This window comes from Acomys minous, assembly GCF_964271855.1.
Source record: "Acomys minous genome assembly, chromosome: 18".
Classification (NCBI taxonomy): domain Eukaryota; kingdom Metazoa; phylum Chordata; class Mammalia; order Rodentia; family Muridae; genus Acomys; species Acomys minous.
The window spans coordinates 34279238-34299532 of record NC_140501.1 but is presented as its reverse complement, the minus strand read 5'-3'; the positions used below and the strand labels follow the sequence as shown (position 1 = coordinate 34299532).

The following is a 20295-nucleotide window of genomic DNA, read 5'->3' as shown; positions in this document are numbered from 1 at the left end:
GGTTTATTAATAGCTATTCATTAAGAATTCAAAGCTTATTTAAAGAAAGAACAAACTCTTACGAAGGTGTTTATAATAGGCCTGTTACTAATACTAATGTATTTAACTCCTGCCCCATTGCCCCTGCAGTGAAAGTTGGGTCCCTCTGGTATGTATCATTCTGACTGTAGAATAATGAAGATTTTTTTTGTTTTGTTTTTTTGCTTGTGATTTGAAAGGCAAGTGTTTTATATTGTCTAAGACTTGCCCTAAAGTACTTTAAACTTTTTTTCTCCAATTTCTCTCATTTTTATGTATTATTGTTTGCCTTCGTGCATATCTGTGTACCACGTGACCTCCCGGTGTCCAGGACTGGAGCTACAGATGTCGGTGAGCAACTGTTGGGTTATGGAAATGGAACTTAGATCCTTGCAAGAGCAGCGCGTACTGTTGTTGTTGTTGTTGTTGTTGTTGTTGTTGTTGTTGTCATTGTTATATTTTCTCACTGAATTTTCTGTGGGCGTTTGTACTTTGTAAAGCCCCATCAATGTATTGTTGTCACTAGCATTTCACATTTGATTTGCCAACCAGTCTCTCCTCAAGTGATAGGTTATCAAGCCAGAAAGCTGTGATCCTTGCTGCCCTAGCACATGATGTCACCTTACACCACAGGGCTTCTACAATGTTTTACACATGTACTACAAAGCAAAAAACAAACAAACACCAGATCAGAGAAATGGCTGTGGTGGAGAGCGCTGGTGTGTACATAGCATCTTCTCTTCTGAGCACACAGCGGGACTATAGTTTTCAGCATTCTCTGTAGTAAGACGACAACGTTCTCTTCTTCCAGACAATGCATAAGTAATAGTTGCTTCTAACACACTAGGCTGTTAGCCCACTCTTCCACCGTCTCTTTTTCCTTCAGGCTGGTTGCTTCCCACCCTCCTGTGACACCTCCTCATTTCTCCAGCATCCCTTGAGAGTATACACAAAATCACATGCTGAGACAGTAAAGCTGTGTTGGCCTGGGGCTCTGCGTGACCTTGTGGAGAACTGTTCCTCCCAGCTGGTCTGCACTTGAAAGCTCTCTAGATCACCTGGTGAACTGGCTGCCTTGAGCCTTGAGACTTCAGGTGTATTGGTTTCTACTCTCTTACCTCCTTTAGGCAAGACGCAGTCTCAAGAGTTGTTCATACACGACCCAGGAATGAAATTTATTTCTCTAATGCTTTTTTGGTACAGTCCCCTTCAGACAAATCGTCCAACACTGTGTGGTGTTTCACCCATGAATATCAGATTTACCTCATTAGTTAATTTGATCTCCCGGGTGCGAAACTGTTCATCTTTTCACTCAGTGTGAAACAGAGGCACACTCTGTGGGGTACAATCTCTGATGCCAAAAAGTGAAACAGAGCAGTGTTTTCCACTAGGCCCATTTGGTTTGTTACAATTACAGACTGGAATGCGATCTGGAGACTGAAACCACAGTTTTGAAAGTGCAAAAATAGCGGCTAGAAGTCGTATATTTAGTGGAAACCAAAGGTTTAAAATGACAGCTACAACAAAACGAAAATGAAATAACATGTGCTATTCTGGACTAGGCTGCGGAAATGCGAGGAGAGCTGTTTCTTTCTTGAAAAAGCCCTGTGTTGTGACTGCTCTTCTGGAGCCTATGTCAGATGTTACCCGGGTGCAGCTGAGCGATTTCTACATATCCCTCGAATCTAACTCCAGAAGCCTTGAGAAGGCATATGAATATTTACGAAAGACTTGGGAAACGAGCAACACAGGGCTTTTGCACAGAGAAATGAATTTGTTTTTCTTCACCGGTCCACATCCACCAAACATCCCTTCCCTTGGTGATCGTTTTTTTTTTTCTCCCTCTCTCTCATACAATACATCCAGGCTACAGCCTTTCCTCTTCCCTGCACCCGCCCCCTCCTCCCTGCACTCTCACCTCCTGCTTCCCCTGAATCCACTCTTTCTCCATTTCCCTTCAGAAAGGAGCAGGTCTCCCTTTCCTTCACACTGTATCAACCAAACACAGCATAATAAGATGCAATAAGACTAGGCATTAACCCTCATATCAAAGTCTGCATGAGGCCACCCAGTAGGAGGAAGAGGGTCCTGTGAATAGGTAAAAGAGACAGCCCCACTCCCATTGTTAGGAGTCCAGCAAAAACCCCAAGCTAAACAACCACAGCATATTTGCAGACACACCGGGAGAACACTGCCCACAGAATCAAATAAGCAGGACACATAGGGGCTTGCAGAGACTGAAGCAGAAACTACAAAGCTATAGTCTCCAGATAATTCTACTCCTCACTTTGCACATTGACCTCTTTAGAAAGATTCAGAGGGAGGGATGTGGGATCAGAGAGGAAGAGGTTGTGAGCTCCTGAGCACTGTCTGCCATACCATAGGGTTCAGCATCAATGACATTAACCAACTTCAGTTAAGAAAAAAAAAATCAGAGGGATGCACAGTAGTGGTTGGAAAAAGGAAAGGGAAGGGGTGAATGATGCAATTACATTATGATTTCAAAAAATAAAAGTATTCTTAAAAATCAGAAAATTGTATGTGTAATGAGCATGTGTAAGCTTTAATTTTTCTTGTCACAATTCCCTAAACAGTTCAGTATAATGAGACTTCACACTGTATTTACACTGTATGCACACTGGAGTCAGTACTATAAATAATCTAGAGATGATTTTAATCATACAGGAGGATGTGGATGTGTTCTATGCAAACACTACCCCACATTAGGTAAGGGAGACCGGTGCCTGTGGGCTTTACTATCTATCTGCCTAGGAGATCCTATAACCAACCTCTCAGGATACTCCGGGGTGATCCTATTCATCTTTTTGTGTTTATCATAATGAAATCTAAGCTTTATGACTTTGTAGTATTGATCAAGAATCTCTTCTACTCTTCTTCCCAGTGACCCTGTAGCCTTTAATTGAATGGACTGTGAAAGTTTGAGGAGGGGTTAAGGTTTAGAAATTGTGGCAAAGTTTTGATTCCTACTGATATCAATTGTGATTCTTAGTTGCCAGTCCTGGGACGGGGTTTGGGGAGGGAGGAGAGGGAGGAAGAGGAGGATGTTCAAGTGCACTAACAAACAGCTGAGACTGCACAGGGAAATCTTCATGATGCAAACATTCACTTTTATATGAGCAGACAATTCCCATTTTATCCAGTATTCTAATGTTCAGGGAAGAGAGATCTGGTGATGCTTGCATGTCCTTCACACATCCCTTGAATCCAGGTACCCTGCAGGTAACTTGCCTAGAGTTTTGCTTGAAACAAATCATACTGGAGTCTTCCCCAGCACTGTAATGGCTGTGGCTCTGCCTATACCTCGGCTTTCCTCAGCTTTCTGTTGAGGAACCTGCTCTTTACTAGGCAATGCCATTTCTCTGTCCTGTTGTTCCCGAAGGCCTGTGTTGGGGTTTCCATGAGCAGCGAGGACAGACACCCTTGAGAGACCTGACCATAGTCAAGGAGCAAAGACTTCAGCCAGCAGCTGAGGATCCAAGTCCCAGAGGGTCCTTTATGTGTCCCTGTTGGAAAATAGGGCTCTGGAGTAGAATTAAGGATGGGGGACCCTCACGTTTCTATGCCCTTTTCCTTTGGCTTGAGCCCTTCTGTGGTTGCCCCCCAGTTTATTCCCACCTAGAGCCTGTCCCATAGCTTTCTGAGTTGCCTCAGAGCCTTAACATAGTCACATCACCCACCATCATTTGCTTTGTGACCTTTGCAGTCTGCAAATGAGCTTGTGGGCTTTTCTCTGTTTCTTTACCCCCTGATATGAAATAGAACTCGCTTCACATTAATCACCCCGGGATTTCTAGACACTTAGCTTTGAGTGCCTTTTGTAGTTCTTTGCTGTCTAACATTACATGCATTGAGAAGCATGGCCGCCCTGCCCTTTCAGAACAAAACCCAGTGTGACATCAGCTTGCTTAGATGAAAGGCCAAGCCTGTTTTGGTAACTTCTGTTTGGCTTATTTGACTTTGGTGAGATCACATTAAAGTTTCATGCTTTATGTGTATGCAAAATTGATGTAGCATAAATTAGCTGGCTGATCTGTGCGTTTTTTTGCTCTATTGTTTGAAAATGACTTCTCTGGGATGCTCCCTAGTGAATACAACTTTGCCTGCATGGCTCTTAGACAAAACACCAGTGTTAGTAGTTTTCATAAAAGTATACTTCTATGGAGAAGAAGGGGCTTCTCTGAAAAAATATCAGGCAAAATGGCTATTTCTACATATCCTTTATCCGTCCTACTATTTCTAGAGAATGTACATCCCACCGTGAGATGGGCGATCTAGCTGCACCTTTGTACCAGCCATGTTAGAAATTAGAGTGACAGACTTAATCTTACACTCTATGGTTACTTTCTAAAATAAACACATGAAAGCATACACTGACAGCGCAGCAAGTAGAAAGACGATGTGCTAGCTTTCAATTCCTGGATAATTGAGTGCAGACAAATTCCCACAGTAATGAGTGGACTAGACCTCTCCTTGAATGCCTTACATATAGAAATCTTAATGTACTTCTAATAAGAATATGGAGCCTCGTAATTTAATTATGCACATTGTTATAAATAAACAAAATTGAAGAAGTTTGATACTATGAGTAATCTAGGAATTTTCCCTCTCAGGGTTGGCTTAGTGAAGCATAGGTACCCTGGCTTAAAATAAAAATTTCCACAGGTTAATGAAAAGAAATGTGTTCGTGTGTTGTAGAAAGAGCAGTATCACCTTGATTTCAGACCGGTTTTGTGTTTTTGAACCAAGTCTTTCTATGTCTGCTCCTTTTCCCCAGCACTCTGCCCTACTCTCCACATCTCCATCAGCCCACCTACACCCATCCTATGGCTTTGACTTAAGTCACATCCAGGGAGCAAGAGCCCCATCAGCTCAACTGGCTGTCATGATGTTCTTCTAAAGTCAGTGCTAAATGCATGGCTCCTATGCTTGTCTTGTCTGTTGGGTTAGACACCTCTCTGGCAGGGGCTATGCTTGTCTGTGGAGCTTTACATGGCCAGTATTTAGCACAGAATAAGTGGGTTCATGTTAAGGACTGACACCTGCACAGCTTTCATGGGTTCATTCATCGAATTGTGATTTTCTAATACACACCAGCAGTTGACTATGGATAAGGTTTGTTGGAGCAGTCAACCAAGATCATTCTCCAGTGGATATCTGGATCATCTTACATTAACCAGATTGGCCACTAATTACTTTTGACACAGTCAAAGGCAATTTATTAAGCATTATGCCAGGCATTATACACAACACTAAGATATTGATGATTAAAAAGACATCGCTCTTGAGACTGGAGACATGGCTCAGTGGAGGCTGCACAAACCTGGTGACCAGAGTCCAAATCTCCTGTGCCCACACACAAGGTGAGCAGTGTGACAGCCACCTGTAACCAAGAGACAAGGCATCTCTGAAACAAGCTGGTTAGCTACAGTAGCTTGAGTTTTTGTGCTCTGAGTTCAGCAGAGACCTGACTTCAAGAAAAAAAATCAAGATCGATCAAAAAAAGATATCTGACATCAACTTTGGGCCTCCATATGCACATATATGTACAAAGACATGTACACACATGCAGTCTCTCTCTCTCTCTCTCTCTCTCTCTCTCTCTCTCTCTCTCTCTCTCTCTCTCTCTCTCACACACACACACACACACACACACACACACATACACATAGATATTAAAAAGACATAGCCTCTCTTTTCAATAAGCAAATCAGATAAGGGATATGCATGCTCCTAGGACCCATATACAAAAGAGAATGTTGGCAATTTTTAACTCTGCAAGGATTAAACTTGGATAGATAAAAAGATGGATAGATAAAAACCTTATTGTAGACTACCAAAATGACAATGGGGCAAATTTGCTCTTCATGTTGTAAAGTTATTTCTCAATATCACCCTGGGATGGAAGAATCAGGTCAACAACACATAACCCCAACATACCTCTCACTCACTAAGGATAAGAACATAGATTGCCTCTTACTCAAATTACAAAATCAAGATAGTTCTCAAAATACATCATTCTAAAACAAACAGCTTACTGTGAACAAAATGTTAGTATTCCAGGGTACTTGCACAGGTGAACCTGTGAAAGTTCTTAGTGCATTTTGTATTAAGAAAAAAAGAAGTATGCCCAAAATTTTAGGCTTTCTTAAAAGGTCCAATTTTGAAAAAGGTAACGGCTTTGTTAGAGCTACTCCTTACGTATTAAGAATCTGTTTTCCTCTATATTCAGAGAGCAAAGGGAAGGCAAGCCAAAGGCAAGCAGAAATGGTGAACACTGTTATTTTGCAGAGTCTAACAGATTGGGAAGAACTCGTGTCTTAAACATACTGTGCTTCCAGAAGTCTCTTGAGCCCTTTAAACAGGAAGAAGCTGACAACCTGCTCACCTGTGTGGGAGAAGCATTCCAAGTGGGATCCTCACTGGGGAAGCTAACCAACCCCCCAGGACTCTGGGTGCCTCTCAGAAGTTGGTCATTTTAACCATGGCAGCAAATATTAATGTTTAAGTTTATTTACCTTATTCTTGTATATGTCAGTATATAACAATAACAATATAAATGAGAGACAGAGATGGCAGTAGTTAAAATGAGAAAGCCCCCATTTTATCTTTGGTATATAGATTCAGGGTAAGTGCAAACCTGTGAGCTTCACTGCTTTGTCCTGACCCCACATGCTCTTCAGGAGGATGTTTATCCCTGCAGAGTGACAGTGCAGTTAGTTCTCTATCACAGGGTCCACAGTTGGGAACACCTAGATGTTTTTCTGGTAACTTTTTACTAGATGTGTGACTGTGTGTTAGCTTGTTAGCTACTTGTCTTCCTAAGAGTTTCTTTACTGGCATAATGTGGCTGCAGTACTAAATCCTTGTCATAAGGTTGGAAAAACCTAGTAATATCTGTCACATGCGTAGGATGATTCCTGGCATGTATGTGGGCAGCCCATCTTAGTGCATCATTCACTGCCTTGTTGCATTCTGGGAGAGAGCTACTTCACCACCGCCACCCAGGAGGAACCGAGCCAGATCTTCAGCAGGTGTTCTTTCCTACTAGGCTTTGTGCCTATCTGGACCATTCCTTCCTTCATCAGGGATGATTTATTTCAGTTACAAGACCTAACGCTAGCACATGAATAAACCAAGACAGGTATCATGTGCCGCAAAGAGATAAGCAAGACGAAAATGTGATGGCATGAAGGAAGTGATAAGCCCCAAGGCTGGGGTGCCCACTTATGATTCTGTAAAACCTCAGAACACAGATTCTAAGTGTGATAAAATCCTTCAGAGCTCATATATACCAACCTCTTACCTGAGTAATAGATTTCTTTATCAGCCCCCAATGTCACACATCTGGCCTCTGCACATTAAGGTACCTAAGTGAAGAGAGAGAAGGGTCCTGGAAAGAGCAAGGAGTCATGGCATCGCAGAGGGGGCAAATTACCTCATAGCTCAGGTAGAGGGTGAAGGATTCCAATGAAGTAAGTCTCAGAGTTTCTCCTAAGTACTTGCTTTGTCATCTTGAAGGAAAGTCTCTCTTGGCAATTATGCATTAAAATTCTTTCCTATATACACTCTTACTTTTATTTACTGATCTCTGAGGGCACAATGGATAAGTTGGTTATCTTTTCTATGTGAGTCTTGGAAGGACTTGAAGCCAGCTCACCTGTCTCACATCCATTCTTAGGAACATTGTCAAACTTGGGTGTCTCTATGTTCTTTGAGTCAACACTTGCAAGGATTACACCTTTCAGCGAAAATTCCTCTAACATCGTGTCCTTTGTTGTGTCCTCTTATTGCTCTATCCATGGCCTGGTCTCTGTCCCCACACACCCCACTCAGTGCACCGTTGGCCCCCTAGTTAGTGTGGCTGTTGAAAATGGTTACAGTATGTTCATATGGCTTCCAGTAAAGGCACCTTGGATCCAAGTCAACTACAACATCAAACCCAGGCCCATCGAACTCTGTACGTCTGAAATCATGACATTGTTTGTGGAAAGCCTGGTGTCTGTTCTCTGAAGCTCCATGATGTACAGAGATTGAGTAAGTGATTGCTATTCTGCAGAACCGTGCAACTATGGAAGGACTGAACCATCCTTCATGAATGGGCCACCAGACTGGCTGTTGGATGTCTGCTGTGCTTCCTGAAGGCTGTACCAGCTGGATTCTCTTCAAAATGAGAGGGACAGGCGGGCGTGGTGGTGCGCGCCTTTAATCCCAGCACTTGGGAGGCAGAGGCAGGCTGATGGCTGTGAGTTCGAGGCCAGCCTGTTCTACAAAGTGAGTCCAGGACAGCCAAGGCTACACAGAGAAACCCTGTCTTGAAAAACCAAAACAACAACAACAACAACAACAACAAAACAAAAACAAAAAACAAAAAAAAACAAAAAAAAAAAAAAGAGAGGGACATGCTTACTGTGGGGAACTGAAACTTTTTACCTTAGTTGTCTAATTCTTCCTAGATCTCTGTCTATTTTTCCCTCCACATAGAAAGAATATTGTCAAGTGTTTTTTTTTGTTTTTTTTTTTGTTTTTTTGAGAGGACTTTGTTATCTCAGTTATGCAAAGGAAATTTGAAAAACTTTTGGTCTGTATGTTGGCCACAGCACTGCAGGGGAAGTGACTCCTCAGGTGGACCAGGGTACTGGGAAAGAGGGAATTCAAACTGTGGAACACCAGTAGCAGGTGCATTTCAGGGCTCTGTTTAATGAGGGCACGGATGCCGTCTGTTACTTTTCCAAATCTTTAGCTCTAGGCTTTCAGAAGTAAGTTCAAATGCAAATCTCTTCTTAGAAGGGTCGTACTTCATTGTCGGCTTTCAGTTAATAAACTTGGTGTCAAGGAAAGGGTAGCCAAAAAGTCTAGCGCCTCAGCACACTGAAAGTAATCAGGGCCACACTGCTTTCCATGTGAAGTAACTTGGATACTCAGAGCTTCGTCCCCACAAATCATCCAATGGAAATGGCCTTTGGAGGTCCTCCAGGCATGCGTGCTATTCCCATGTGCCACTAATACTGTCATTCTCAACAGTGTCCTTGGCGTGCACCTGTCTCTTTGTAAGCATGGTCTCTTTTGACTCCTTAAGACAGAGGATGTGAAAGGTCTCTGGAGAGAAGAGCAATACTACTACAACATCAAAAAAAAAAAATCTCCCTTCTGGGTAGATTCATGAAGTGCCTGAGAGGTGACTGTCCCTAGTGGGTACTAGAAGAAAGCTAGTCATTGCTGAAGAAGTAGAGTAAGTTGGTACATTTGGTGAATACAAAATATTTCCTCAACTTTCTGCACCCCACGTGTTAAGAAATGGAAGTGGACACTTACTCAGGAAGTCTTTTTAACCTCTGATAGCCTTCAGTGCTCACTTCATAAAGTGAGACACAGCACTTAATCTAATGGAGGGAGTAACTATTTTACAGAAAACATATGGTGTGATTTTGAGGACATTTTAACCGGCTTTCCCTCCCTCAAAGAATAAAAAAAAAGGGTTTGTTTTCTTCAAGTCAGCAATACTTCATCTTGGGAGAGGCTGTGGAAGGAAAAGAGGGTAGCCGACACAAGCTATAACTCAGGAAGGAGATACAAACAAGGTCAGGCAGGACAGGATGATGTGCGAGATCACGTTAGAAATATCACCAGATTCCTTTGGGAGGTATAAAAGTGCCTTAATTCTTGTCCTTGCCAAGCACCCTGTAATAGTATGACAAGATTTTATTTATTATCCCAGTCAAATTGGACTCTTATGCTCTGCCTGAGCCACAGGTGTGGAATGTCAGCCCTGACACTCAGCATCCTCAGAGTGGCTCTCGTGAGGTCACTTATGAAAAGGAAAGGACTCAAGATGAGACTCTCCAAAGAGGATGCATTGTCTCCAGGCTGGAGGGCCACCAGTCTGCTTTTATTAGGTACCCAGTTGGTATGACAGTCAAAGGGCCCTGCATTTGTGCCTGAATCAAAGGTATCAAAGAAGCATTTAAGAATGAAACCTCCCTAGCTGGGCGTGGCAATGCTCAGGCAGAGGCAGGTGGATCACTGTGAGTTCTAGGCTAACCTGGTCTACAAGTCAAGTCCAGGACAGCCAAGGCTACACTGAGAAATCCTGTCTCAAAACAAAACAAAACAACAAAAACCCCACAATAATAATAATAAAATAAAAATTTTTTATTAAAAAAATTATACTTCCCTACCTGGTTGGGTACTTTTAGCTATTAAGTGTCTTTGTTGCCTAATTGTGATAAGAAAAGGCTTGAAAAACATCTTTAGGCTGGAAAGGAGGCAGAGTATATGGAAATAGGTATTTCTATATACTTGTATATGTACATAGCATTCATATTTACTTCATAGATGCTGATTGGATTAAGACATGTAATATATTCAATACTTATGGTCAACCTTCCAGGTTTTTTAATTATGAAAAGAAACATTTATTCCAGCATTCCACTGTGTCAGTGAGAAAGTATATCAACACCTTGAGGAAAAATTAACTACAGTACATATATTTGAGAATGTAGACTTGCTCTCAAGAAATAATTTATCAGAATACTTATTTCAATCTGTTTAAGCTAATTATTTTTGTATAGCTTCCCAGCACATAGGGCTTATATTTGGATAATACTCAGGCCTATGGGATTGTATTATGATCAGATAGATTCTCACTGGAGAATCACTATTAACATTCATTTTAGTAACTCATACCTAGAAAAGGAGGAGAAAAGGGAAGTTTTCAGAAATAGGTCTAAATATAACATGGAATTAAAAAAAAATGCCAAGAGAAAAGTGCAAAGTCTAATGTGTAAGTACTGTCAAAAAAAAAAAAATCTAAGTGACATAATACTTACTAAAATGCTTGCAAAGACTTTTGGAAAAGATGTGGAGTAACTTGCCCAGGGAGCTAATCTGATTTACTATCCAATCCTCATTCAGAAAGGCCTTTCAAATGAGAAAGTTGTATTAATGTGGAACTGCAGGAATATGAAGAATGTTGGTAATGTTAATTGAAAGAGACAATGTCTGGGCCTTTACAAAACACTCCTTAAATGTTCCATTTATCTTGTGTGGGTGTGGCAGTTTGAATAAGAATGGCCCCCATAGGCTCATAAATTTGAATTCTTGTTCACAAGGGAGGGTCACTATCTGAAAGGATTAGGAGGCGTGGCCTTGTTGGAGGAACTGTGTCACTTGGGGTGGGTGGGGCTTGAAGTTTCAAAACCCAAGCTAGGCAAGTGACACACTCTCTGTCTCTGTCTCTGTCTCTGTCTCTTATTCTCCCTCTATCTTTCTGCTGTTTTTGCATCCAGATGTAGAGCTCTCAGCTACCATATCTGCCTGCATATTGCCTTGCTGATAATGGATTAAACCTCTGAAGCCACAAGCAAGTCCTAACTAAATGCTTTCTTTTGTAAGAGTTCCCATGGTCATGATGCCTCTTCACAGTAATAGAACAATAAGATGGTAGGGGGGTGAGCATGTGCCATGGCACACATGTGGAAGTCAGAGGGTAACTTGTTGATTTACCGGTATGGTCTAATAATGTTTGTTATTGGGGCTATAGTTATTATTACAACAGTATCTTCTAACCCGCTAGCAATCAATCAAGACATAGACACTTGTTATATTTTAAAATTGACTTAGTTAACCTGGGTCAGGGCAGACATTCGTCCTCTAAACTACTCCCCAATCCCATGCCCTCTGTTTTTAATAATTTGTATCAAGCTACCTTCTATCCATAATCCCAAATACTTGCTAATGTTCTTCATCTGGGCCAAGTCTCCATCCACGGTGGCCATGTGCTTCTACATCACCTAACCCATGATGGTGAGCCTCCTTCTTTTCCTCTTCCCTCTTCTCCTTTTTCTTCTCCTCAGGTCTCTTTCTTCCCAAGATTCTCTCTGTCTCCCCAAGCCTAGGAATCTTAGCCATGCATATCTCTCATTTGACCTGCCCAGGTGCGATGGCCTTTTATTAATTAGCACCAAAACACATCAGACCAACCACCAACAGTAACTCTTTCCACAATTGTGGATTCTGGGCATAGAACCTTAGGTTGGCAGGCTTGGTGGCAATCACCCTTACCTGCTCAGCCATCTTCTCAGTCTTCAAAACACCTTTGTTCATTGCTCAGGGTTTCTTCCATATTTATGTTTCTTGAAAGAAACAAAGATTTAAGTTATTGTTTCTTGAAGATGCCCAGAGGAAGGCTACCAAAGTAAAACATGTCACTAAAATATAATTAACTGAGTGGAAGAAAAAGAGGCACCTACAGTGAAATTCTAACTACAGACACTGTGCTTTCACCCCACCTCAGTTCCCTGACCGCCCACTGTTAACAGTCTCCTCATATCCACTGTAAAGGTCCAAGGTATGCTTAGGCATAACAAGCTTTTGTCGGGGTAAGGCTCAATTGCTTTCAATTTGTGGTGAAAGTTGGATTTACTCCTGCAGGGCCCTCCAAGCTCTGTGGTTCTTTGGCAACACCACCTGTTTTGCTGAACAGTGACTCTTAGAACAAAATGCTTGAACAATTTAGCCCTAGGATGTATTTTAAGAACACTCCTGCCTGGCAAGAACATGCAATAGTTACCGTTTAACAATTCGCCAGACAAAAATGAACACTGGGTCACTGCCAGTTACAATTCCTAGACCTTAAGACTTTCAAGAATTAACATAAAAAGAAAAGAAAGTGAATACCACTTCATTTGAATCTGACGAGTTAGCTTGCCACATATTAGGACCCATGACATTCCAGAAGTCACATAATGTACAGAAAGCCTGCTACAGCGCCAACTATCACATATACCTTTAGGACACATGTGTTTATGCATACAGGGGACCTTGAGATGATGGTTGTAGCAGCTGTGTACCCTAGCTAAAATAATTTAGTTGATTAGTAAACTCAGACCTACATTGGGTATTTAAAAAATAAAAATGAGTCACCCGGGGGAAAAAAATTCATTTTTAAAGTCACTTTGAAATCTGCTTTTGAGTAGGTAGTAGTTTGTAACTAAAAGGATTTTTGGAGCAACTTGATATGAAAATTTGATTTTTTTCCTAGATTTGTTAGAATTCTTAAATATAAATTACTGAAATGTCTCATTTTTTTTAAACAAAAGCACCAGATGTTTTTCTTAAATTGACATAACAATCATCCATGCTTATCATGTGCTATGTTAGCAGATAGATACAATTGGATAGTGTTGGAAATATGATATTAATCTCTCTGGAAACATTTGTCCTAAGTGTTGGAAACACTCAAAATCCTTTCTTCTTGTTTCTCAAGAGCACATAGTAGTACATCATCAGTACCAGTAACTGCATGCTTGTGGGAATGATGCTGGGGCTATTTCCTCCTGTCTATCTATAACTTAGTGCCTACTGATCAACCTGCAGCCATCCTTTCCTGTCATCTTTCTAACATCTGACAACCACCAGTCTCTCAGCTTCTCTGAAATCATCATTCTAGGGTTCCATGTGAGACTGTGTGGCCCTTTTTTTCTTTGCACGGCCTATTTCACTTGAACCCAGTGACCTTCAGTTTTGTACAAGTCACAAACGACAGGACTTAATCCTTTTTAAAGGCTGACTAGTATCTGTTGTAGCTGGAGATACCTCGTTCAAACACTGAAGTTTGTTTTAAAAAAAAAAAAAGGTATAAATAACGGGACTATTGTACCTATTTTTGAATGCTTCAGATTTGTTAGCAGGAGGTGACTACTTTTGGGCAAATGAATACTTGTGTAGTTATCTGTGTTCTAGTATAAGTGGTTATGCTGCTTTAAGAAAGTACAGGTGTGCTGGTTTGAAAAGGGAGTAGCATTGTTAGGTGGCATGGCCTTGTTAGAGAATGTGTTTCACTGGGGAGGAATGGAGTTGGCTTTGGGGGTTTCAAATACATAAATCAGGCCCAATGTCATGCCTTGGCTCTCTGATGCCTTCTGATCCAGATGTAGAACTCTCAGTTCCTTCTTTAGTACCATGGTGGTGTGCATGGTGCCATGCTTCCCGCCATGATAAAAATGGGCAATCCTACTATGTGTAAGCTGGAGGCATGGGAAACTGGAGTTTAACTCCAAGCTCAAGGGCCTAAGCTCAGAAGAGCTGAGGTTAGAGAGCAAGAGAATATGGAATTGTTGTTTTGTTTTGTTTTGCTTTGTTGTTTGTGCCATGCAAACATTAGTTGATATCCATCACACTTGCAAGAGCAATCTTTATCAGTTGATATGAAGACTTTTTCCAGAATGACTCTCATAGACTTACCTAGAAATTATAAGTTGGCACCAAATATTAACAATCATTATTGCTAATTCAAATGAATAGACTATGAACAGCCTATGCTTAGAAATAGAACCATAGAGCTGGGTGCAGTGGCACATGCTTATAATCCCAGCACCTCGGAGGCAGAGGCAGGCGTATCTCTGTGAGTTTGAGGTCAGCATTGTCTACAAAGTGAAGCCAGGTCAGCCAAGGCTACACAGAGAAACCCTGTCTAAAACAAACACCACCACAGAATCTATCTAAAAAGCCACTGCTAGAGTTTTCATGTAGTTAGTCTAAAGGAGCATTATGTACTTAAAAACCCTAATCATTCCCATAGCTGTTAAGTGGCATATAAAGGAAAGATCTCCAATAGAAAGCCATCTCTGAACTGACATTCAACCTCCCACAAGTTTTCATCCCATCACTCTGGCACGTCTATCCAAGGCCTGTTCAGAAGCTACTCCTGTCATTCAGGGAGAGAGCGCTAGTGCTGTACCGCCAGGCTCAGCTTCTACTGCTGCTCAGTCTGTCTTGGGGGCCTGGTCTTCTTGTTTCAAAGCTATCAGTAGTTCTTACAGACATGCTGTGGTGCCAGTCTGCTCCTTTTCTGCCTTTCTCTGCCTTCTTCTGCCCTTGAGAGTTTTTGTCATTCTCATTTCCTTTTACCTTCCAGCTTCTCCCTTGTGGCTGTTCAAGCATCCAGCATTTAGCTGTAGTTGTGTGTCCACGTTATCTAGTGTAGTTTCCCTTTCTGAAAAGTCCAAGTCTTGACAAAATCACATCAAAAGAGATAGAATTCCTTCATTTGACTTCTTTCCTAATCAAAACATTTGTGCGTTGCTGCCATGGCTTATCTGCTTAACTGTGAAAACTCCCTTTTCCTGGCTGTTAAAACAAGCATTTCAACTGGAGGGTCCAGCGCTCAGTATAGTAGTGCAGGACCACGTTTGTTCCCACAGCACTATGTTTAATGCTTCTGTGATGTCTATGAAGAGAGCTTGGTTCACAGTACTAATTGATTTTATTAACTGGGAGCTGAAAGGAGGTGGCACCTGAGCTAAGGACATAAAGTGCAGTGGACCTCGCCAGAGTAGTTCCATACAGCTGCCTTTACTGAAAGTAAAGAGCACTTACTCATTACAGGTAATGAAGCAAACAAGATGCTCAGATCATAAGTCTGCCTCCATTGCAGCCACAGAATATGCGCAAGCCAAGACAGACATTGCTTTTAGTGCAAGCAGCAAGTTTATTCATTTATTTGATATGGAATGAACAAAGGAATGATGCTGAAAGAGGCACAGTTGAAACATTTGCACAAGGAAACTTCCCGTAAAACACTTAAGACACTTGTTACAATTACTGATTGTCAGCTTAAAAACACTGAAATCCTAAATTCATTCAAAAGTAAAATTTGATTTCGTGGGCAATTTTCGGAATGGTAACTTTATTCCAGAGCCATAATTACTGAAGGTAAAAGTGTTGTCTTGGCTAAGACCAAGGCAGTACTGTGATACTATGTACATTCCTACTTTATATTTCTGCTTTGCAAAATGCACATGCATTTTGCAAAGAAAGTGCATACATTCCTACTGCATTGCCTCTCAGTGTCAAGTTAGCGTGAATCAACACTGATGATAATGAGTGTACTGGTCATTATGGCTCTGACACACAGCTATATGTTTTTGATACTATGCTGGAAACATTTGGGCCTATTCAGATTGCAAATATGGAATATATATAGACAGACACAAAATCTTCACCCTAATGATCTTTCATTAGTGTTGAAGTGGTAAAAATTACTTAGAAAGATGCCATTTTCCTACAGACATACATCTGAACACATGGCTGCCTCCTTGCTCTCTACAGCAACATGTATAATTTAATCAGCAAATAAAGAATAGATGACTACCAGGAGACAAAAAACGCATTAAAGGCTATTACAATCTTTAATAAGGCACAACTTCAAGTACATAGGAAAAGCATTGTGATCATGTATGTGGTTTTATTTTTCCAATATATGTCATAATTTTAAACTACATAAACTCCCTTACATAGAAGCAACTTTTCAAGTGTTGCAGCTGAAAGCATGGCTTTGTGTTTGGCTTAATCATTTTTTTTTTTTAAAGCAGTTTAATTTATAAAGCTCGTAATCTTGCCAGCAGGGCTTCAACTTCAGGAACTGAGTCGCTTTTAGAAACAGAGCCAGGAAGTTCCATTTCCTTTTTTCTGTTGCTTTCTGCATTACAGGCTTCCTTCTCAACGGCCTTGATCCTCCCTGTAGACGTGTGAGTGTCTAGATTATAATTAAGCTCCTTGGCGACTGGAGCCCTGGTGGAGTTGCAATTGATACCGTGGTGTGGACGCGACCCTTCTGTCAACTGCACTTTCTGATTTTCTACAGTAAGGAAAAAAGAAACATGGAACTCATCAGTGTGAAAACCACAGTACAGGCATGGCATAAAACACAGATTTTTAATTATTCTCAATAAATAAGGCCTCCTGTATAGACGTAAAATAGCCTGGGGAAAGGTAGATGTAAAATACACATGTAGAGGTTAAGATTCAATTAAATTATAGAAGACAATAACATATTTACTTCTTTTATGCTGAAACACCTGTTATCAGGACATCACCAGAATTTTATCCTGTGCTCTTTCAGGATTTGGGTCAAACAACAATGGAATGGAGAAGCCTTCTCTAACCAATTAGGACAGACCTTCTGCTCCCCATCACTCCGTTTCTTCTCCCTTATAGTTTCATGGCAAGCACATGCACTTTGTTTGTTTACTTGTCCACTGGGTATCTTTTCACTAGAATGTATGGCCCACAGAACAAGAGCTTTATTTTAAACACTGTGTAGTTTTAGTACCTATAATAGCCCTGGGTATACTAAGTGCTCAATAAGCACGCTGGGAAAATAATCTGACAGTGATCTAGCAGAAGAATTAGACTAAGATTCTTTTTGAACAAAAGTAAAGAAGACTCTCAAGTTTAAAAGTAAAAAAAAAAAAATCCCTTTAAACATAATGAAGTTGTCAGGCAAATAATATTTCCTAGCAAACCATAATTATATATTTATGTCATATTGAAATTGAATAGTATATCCACATCTACACACACACACACACACACACACACACACACACACACACACAGGCAAGTGACTGTGAACTTGACTCCATAATGGGCAGTGCTTAAACGGTGCTGGCTAATTAATTCTCTCAAAGAGACCTAAAGTTTCTTCTAATTAACTGACTCTCACATTGTGCCACCTCGTGAGTGACTCTCTCGTAGATCTCAGACTCTTAGAAAGCAGATAGCCTCAATATTCATGTAACCTTGAAGAGGGTTTGAAAATGGCTCCAACAAACTTGACATGACATTTAAAGTTTTTTTGGTTATTCGCCGAGAGATGTTCCATTATCCCAATAGTAATGACTTTGGAGCACAAGCAGTCACTCATGACAGTGTGTTTTATGTGAACGCTGAAAATTCCAACTGAAAACAGCTTGTACATTAAAAGGTAGATGCTGGAGATATTTACTGCACTGTCATTTCCTGACCAGGGGCTTCTGGTGATGGATGAGTATTTTACACAGTTTCTTGGACAATCTCTACAAATTTTAGAAGTATGATCAGCTTTTAGCTGTTGGAAGAAAATAAATACACGTTTCTTATCACTTTCTCTATCAGGTGGGCAACTGTTACTCAAAAATCAAAATCTAACGGAGCAGTGGCTTTTTTCTTGGAGGAGTTTATGAGCTGCAGCTCAGTGCATACTCTGTGCCTGCAGGAAAGAACACACAGGCATGGTGGTTCTGCAGTTCCCAGGGCCACATAAATTAATTTTTTCTTGTACTCACAACCTTCCCCCAAAAGGTATGTGGAAAGCACATCAGTACAAAGTGCTGATTTTCAGTCAGCACACCGCCCCTTCCCAAATCTTTCTATTACCCCTGGTCATTTGATGTCTTACACATTATTCCATTACAAGGCTGCCAAGAAACAAGGTTATTTTACTACTGGGCAACTCTAGTTAGAATCTTGGATTACTGAAAAGAGATTATACTTGCAAGAAGATGAATCTGCAATACAAGCAGATAATACACAAAGTCCCATGGCTTCTATAGCTATACACAGTCATGACCAATTCTGTGTGTAGAAAAGTAATAAGAAAAAGTAACATAGGATTTTAAGTAATCGTGGTATGCAATCTGAACTTTAATCAATCCTCTTGAGCCTCAGATTCTAATAATAAAACTCAAAGAGTAGGAAAGATCTGGGTGGCTCCTACATGGTGATGCTTACTGTCCTAGTGAGGGTCACTATTGCTGTGATGAAACACCATGACCAAAGCAACTTCGGGAGGAAATGGCTTATTTGGCTTATACTTCCGTATCACTATTCGTCATTAAAGGGATAGGAACTCAAATTGGGCAGGAAACTGGAGGTGGGATCCAACGCAGAGGCTATGGAGGAGTGCTTGCTTCTCATGGCTTGCACCGTCTTCTTATAAAACCCAGGCCCACTAGCTCAGGGATGTCCAAATCCACAATGGATTAGGCCATTAATCCATAGCTGGAGTTTAAGGAAGCATTTTCTCAATTGAGGCTCCCCCCCCCCTTTTTTAGATGACTCTATCCTGTGGCAAGTTGACATAAAGCCAGGCAGCACTTACCTTACCTTCTTTCAAAACCTACAGGAGCCACTCATCTGTCACCAGGACTTAGGGTTTACTTGAAGGCTCTGATCTAGCTTGCCAGTGCTTAGCAGAGAGGGCTGAAATGCTACCTAAAGACCATCCTGTATTTACTAAGCTGCACATTAACTTACAAAGAATTTGTTGCACCTTAAATATCACCATCATGTTACAGATTAAGGAGTAAAAGCAAAGAGAGATTTGGCCATGTGCTTAGATTAGTTCTGAGTGAGTCAGTGGCAGGAGCCAGATGCTGTCTCAGGAGACCCTGGAGCTGTTTTAGACAAAGCCGAAAACCCTTTTCCCAAAGAAATGTGCTAAGTAATTCAAAGTGGAGTTCTGTAATAATGACATCCTGAAGCCTTACAATAACTTTGTAAAGCTAAAAGAGACAGACAGAAACTACCTTACCAGCTACGTTCTAGGTCTCACCATCCCTTTCTGTTGACTGAATTTTAAGCACGACCATAATCCATGGCAACCTCCTAATCCACAAATCCTTTCATTTCCCTAGACAACCATTTCATACCCTTCCTTCTCTTCTCAACCTTCCAGCATGTCTACCCACTCTCATTTGGTCCACCCATACAAATGAAGCACAATAAAACTTCCACAGGAACTGCCCTTAACATCTAGTAGCTAGCGATACCGCCCTTCTTCCTGTTAGGAAGGATCAACATCCTGCCATCCTGAGAACAATCTCGAAGCTCTCACTCCTGCTGTGCTATAGCCAGCCATCTCTTTGCCAGCTGAACTGTCCCCATGGAACTCTCAAGGTTTAGCCTTCCTGTGTTCATGCCTGATCTGGCTAGTTTTATGCCAACTTGATACAAGCCAGGGTCATTTGAAAGGAGAGCCATTCAATTGAGAAACTACCTCCATAAGATCCAGCTGTGGGACGTTTCCTCCATTAGTGATGGATGTGGGAGGGCCCAGCTCATTGTAGGTAGCCCTGGGTTCTATTGGAAAGCAGGGTGAGCAAGCCATGTAGCAGCAGTCCTCTGCAGCCTCTGCATCAGCTCCTTCCTCTAGGTTCCTGCCCGGTTTGAGTTCCTGTCCTGACTTCCTCCAATGATGATCTACAATGAGGAAGTGTCAGGCAAATAAACCCTTTCTTGCCCAGCTTGCTTTTTTTTTTTTTTGGGTCATGGTGTTTCTTTGCAGCAACAGAAATACTAAGACAATTCCCCTCAGCACACAAGTTTGTTATAATGAATGTCAAAGTCAAGAGACAAAGAAGTTTCTATTCGTTTCCACTTTGGCCCCAGCTACATCCTCAGTGCTTGGCTCCTTTTAAAGAAAAACCCTTTGAATGA

General features: G+C 41.2%; 1 protein-coding gene and 1 long non-coding RNA gene across 4 annotated transcripts in view; one reads left to right on the top strand and one right to left on the bottom strand.

The window, feature by feature from the left end:
* Positions 1-20295, top strand: part of LOC311589473 — a 158633-nt gene that overhangs the window by 6806 nt on the left and 131532 nt on the right. The gene's annotated exons all lie outside the window — the stretch shown is intronic.
* The window catches only part of DIAPH3 (diaphanous related formin 3), a 454594-nt gene continuing 449811 nt past the window's right edge, over positions 15513-20295 (bottom strand). For all 3 annotated transcript variants that reach the window (XM_084767928.1, XM_084767927.1, XM_084767929.1), the window contains one exon: positions 15513-16675. In XM_084767928.1, the coding sequence (XP_084624054.1) occupies positions 16416-16675 (260 nt within the window). In that variant the 3' untranslated portion in view covers positions 15513-16415. The remainder of the gene's footprint in view (positions 16676-20295) is intronic.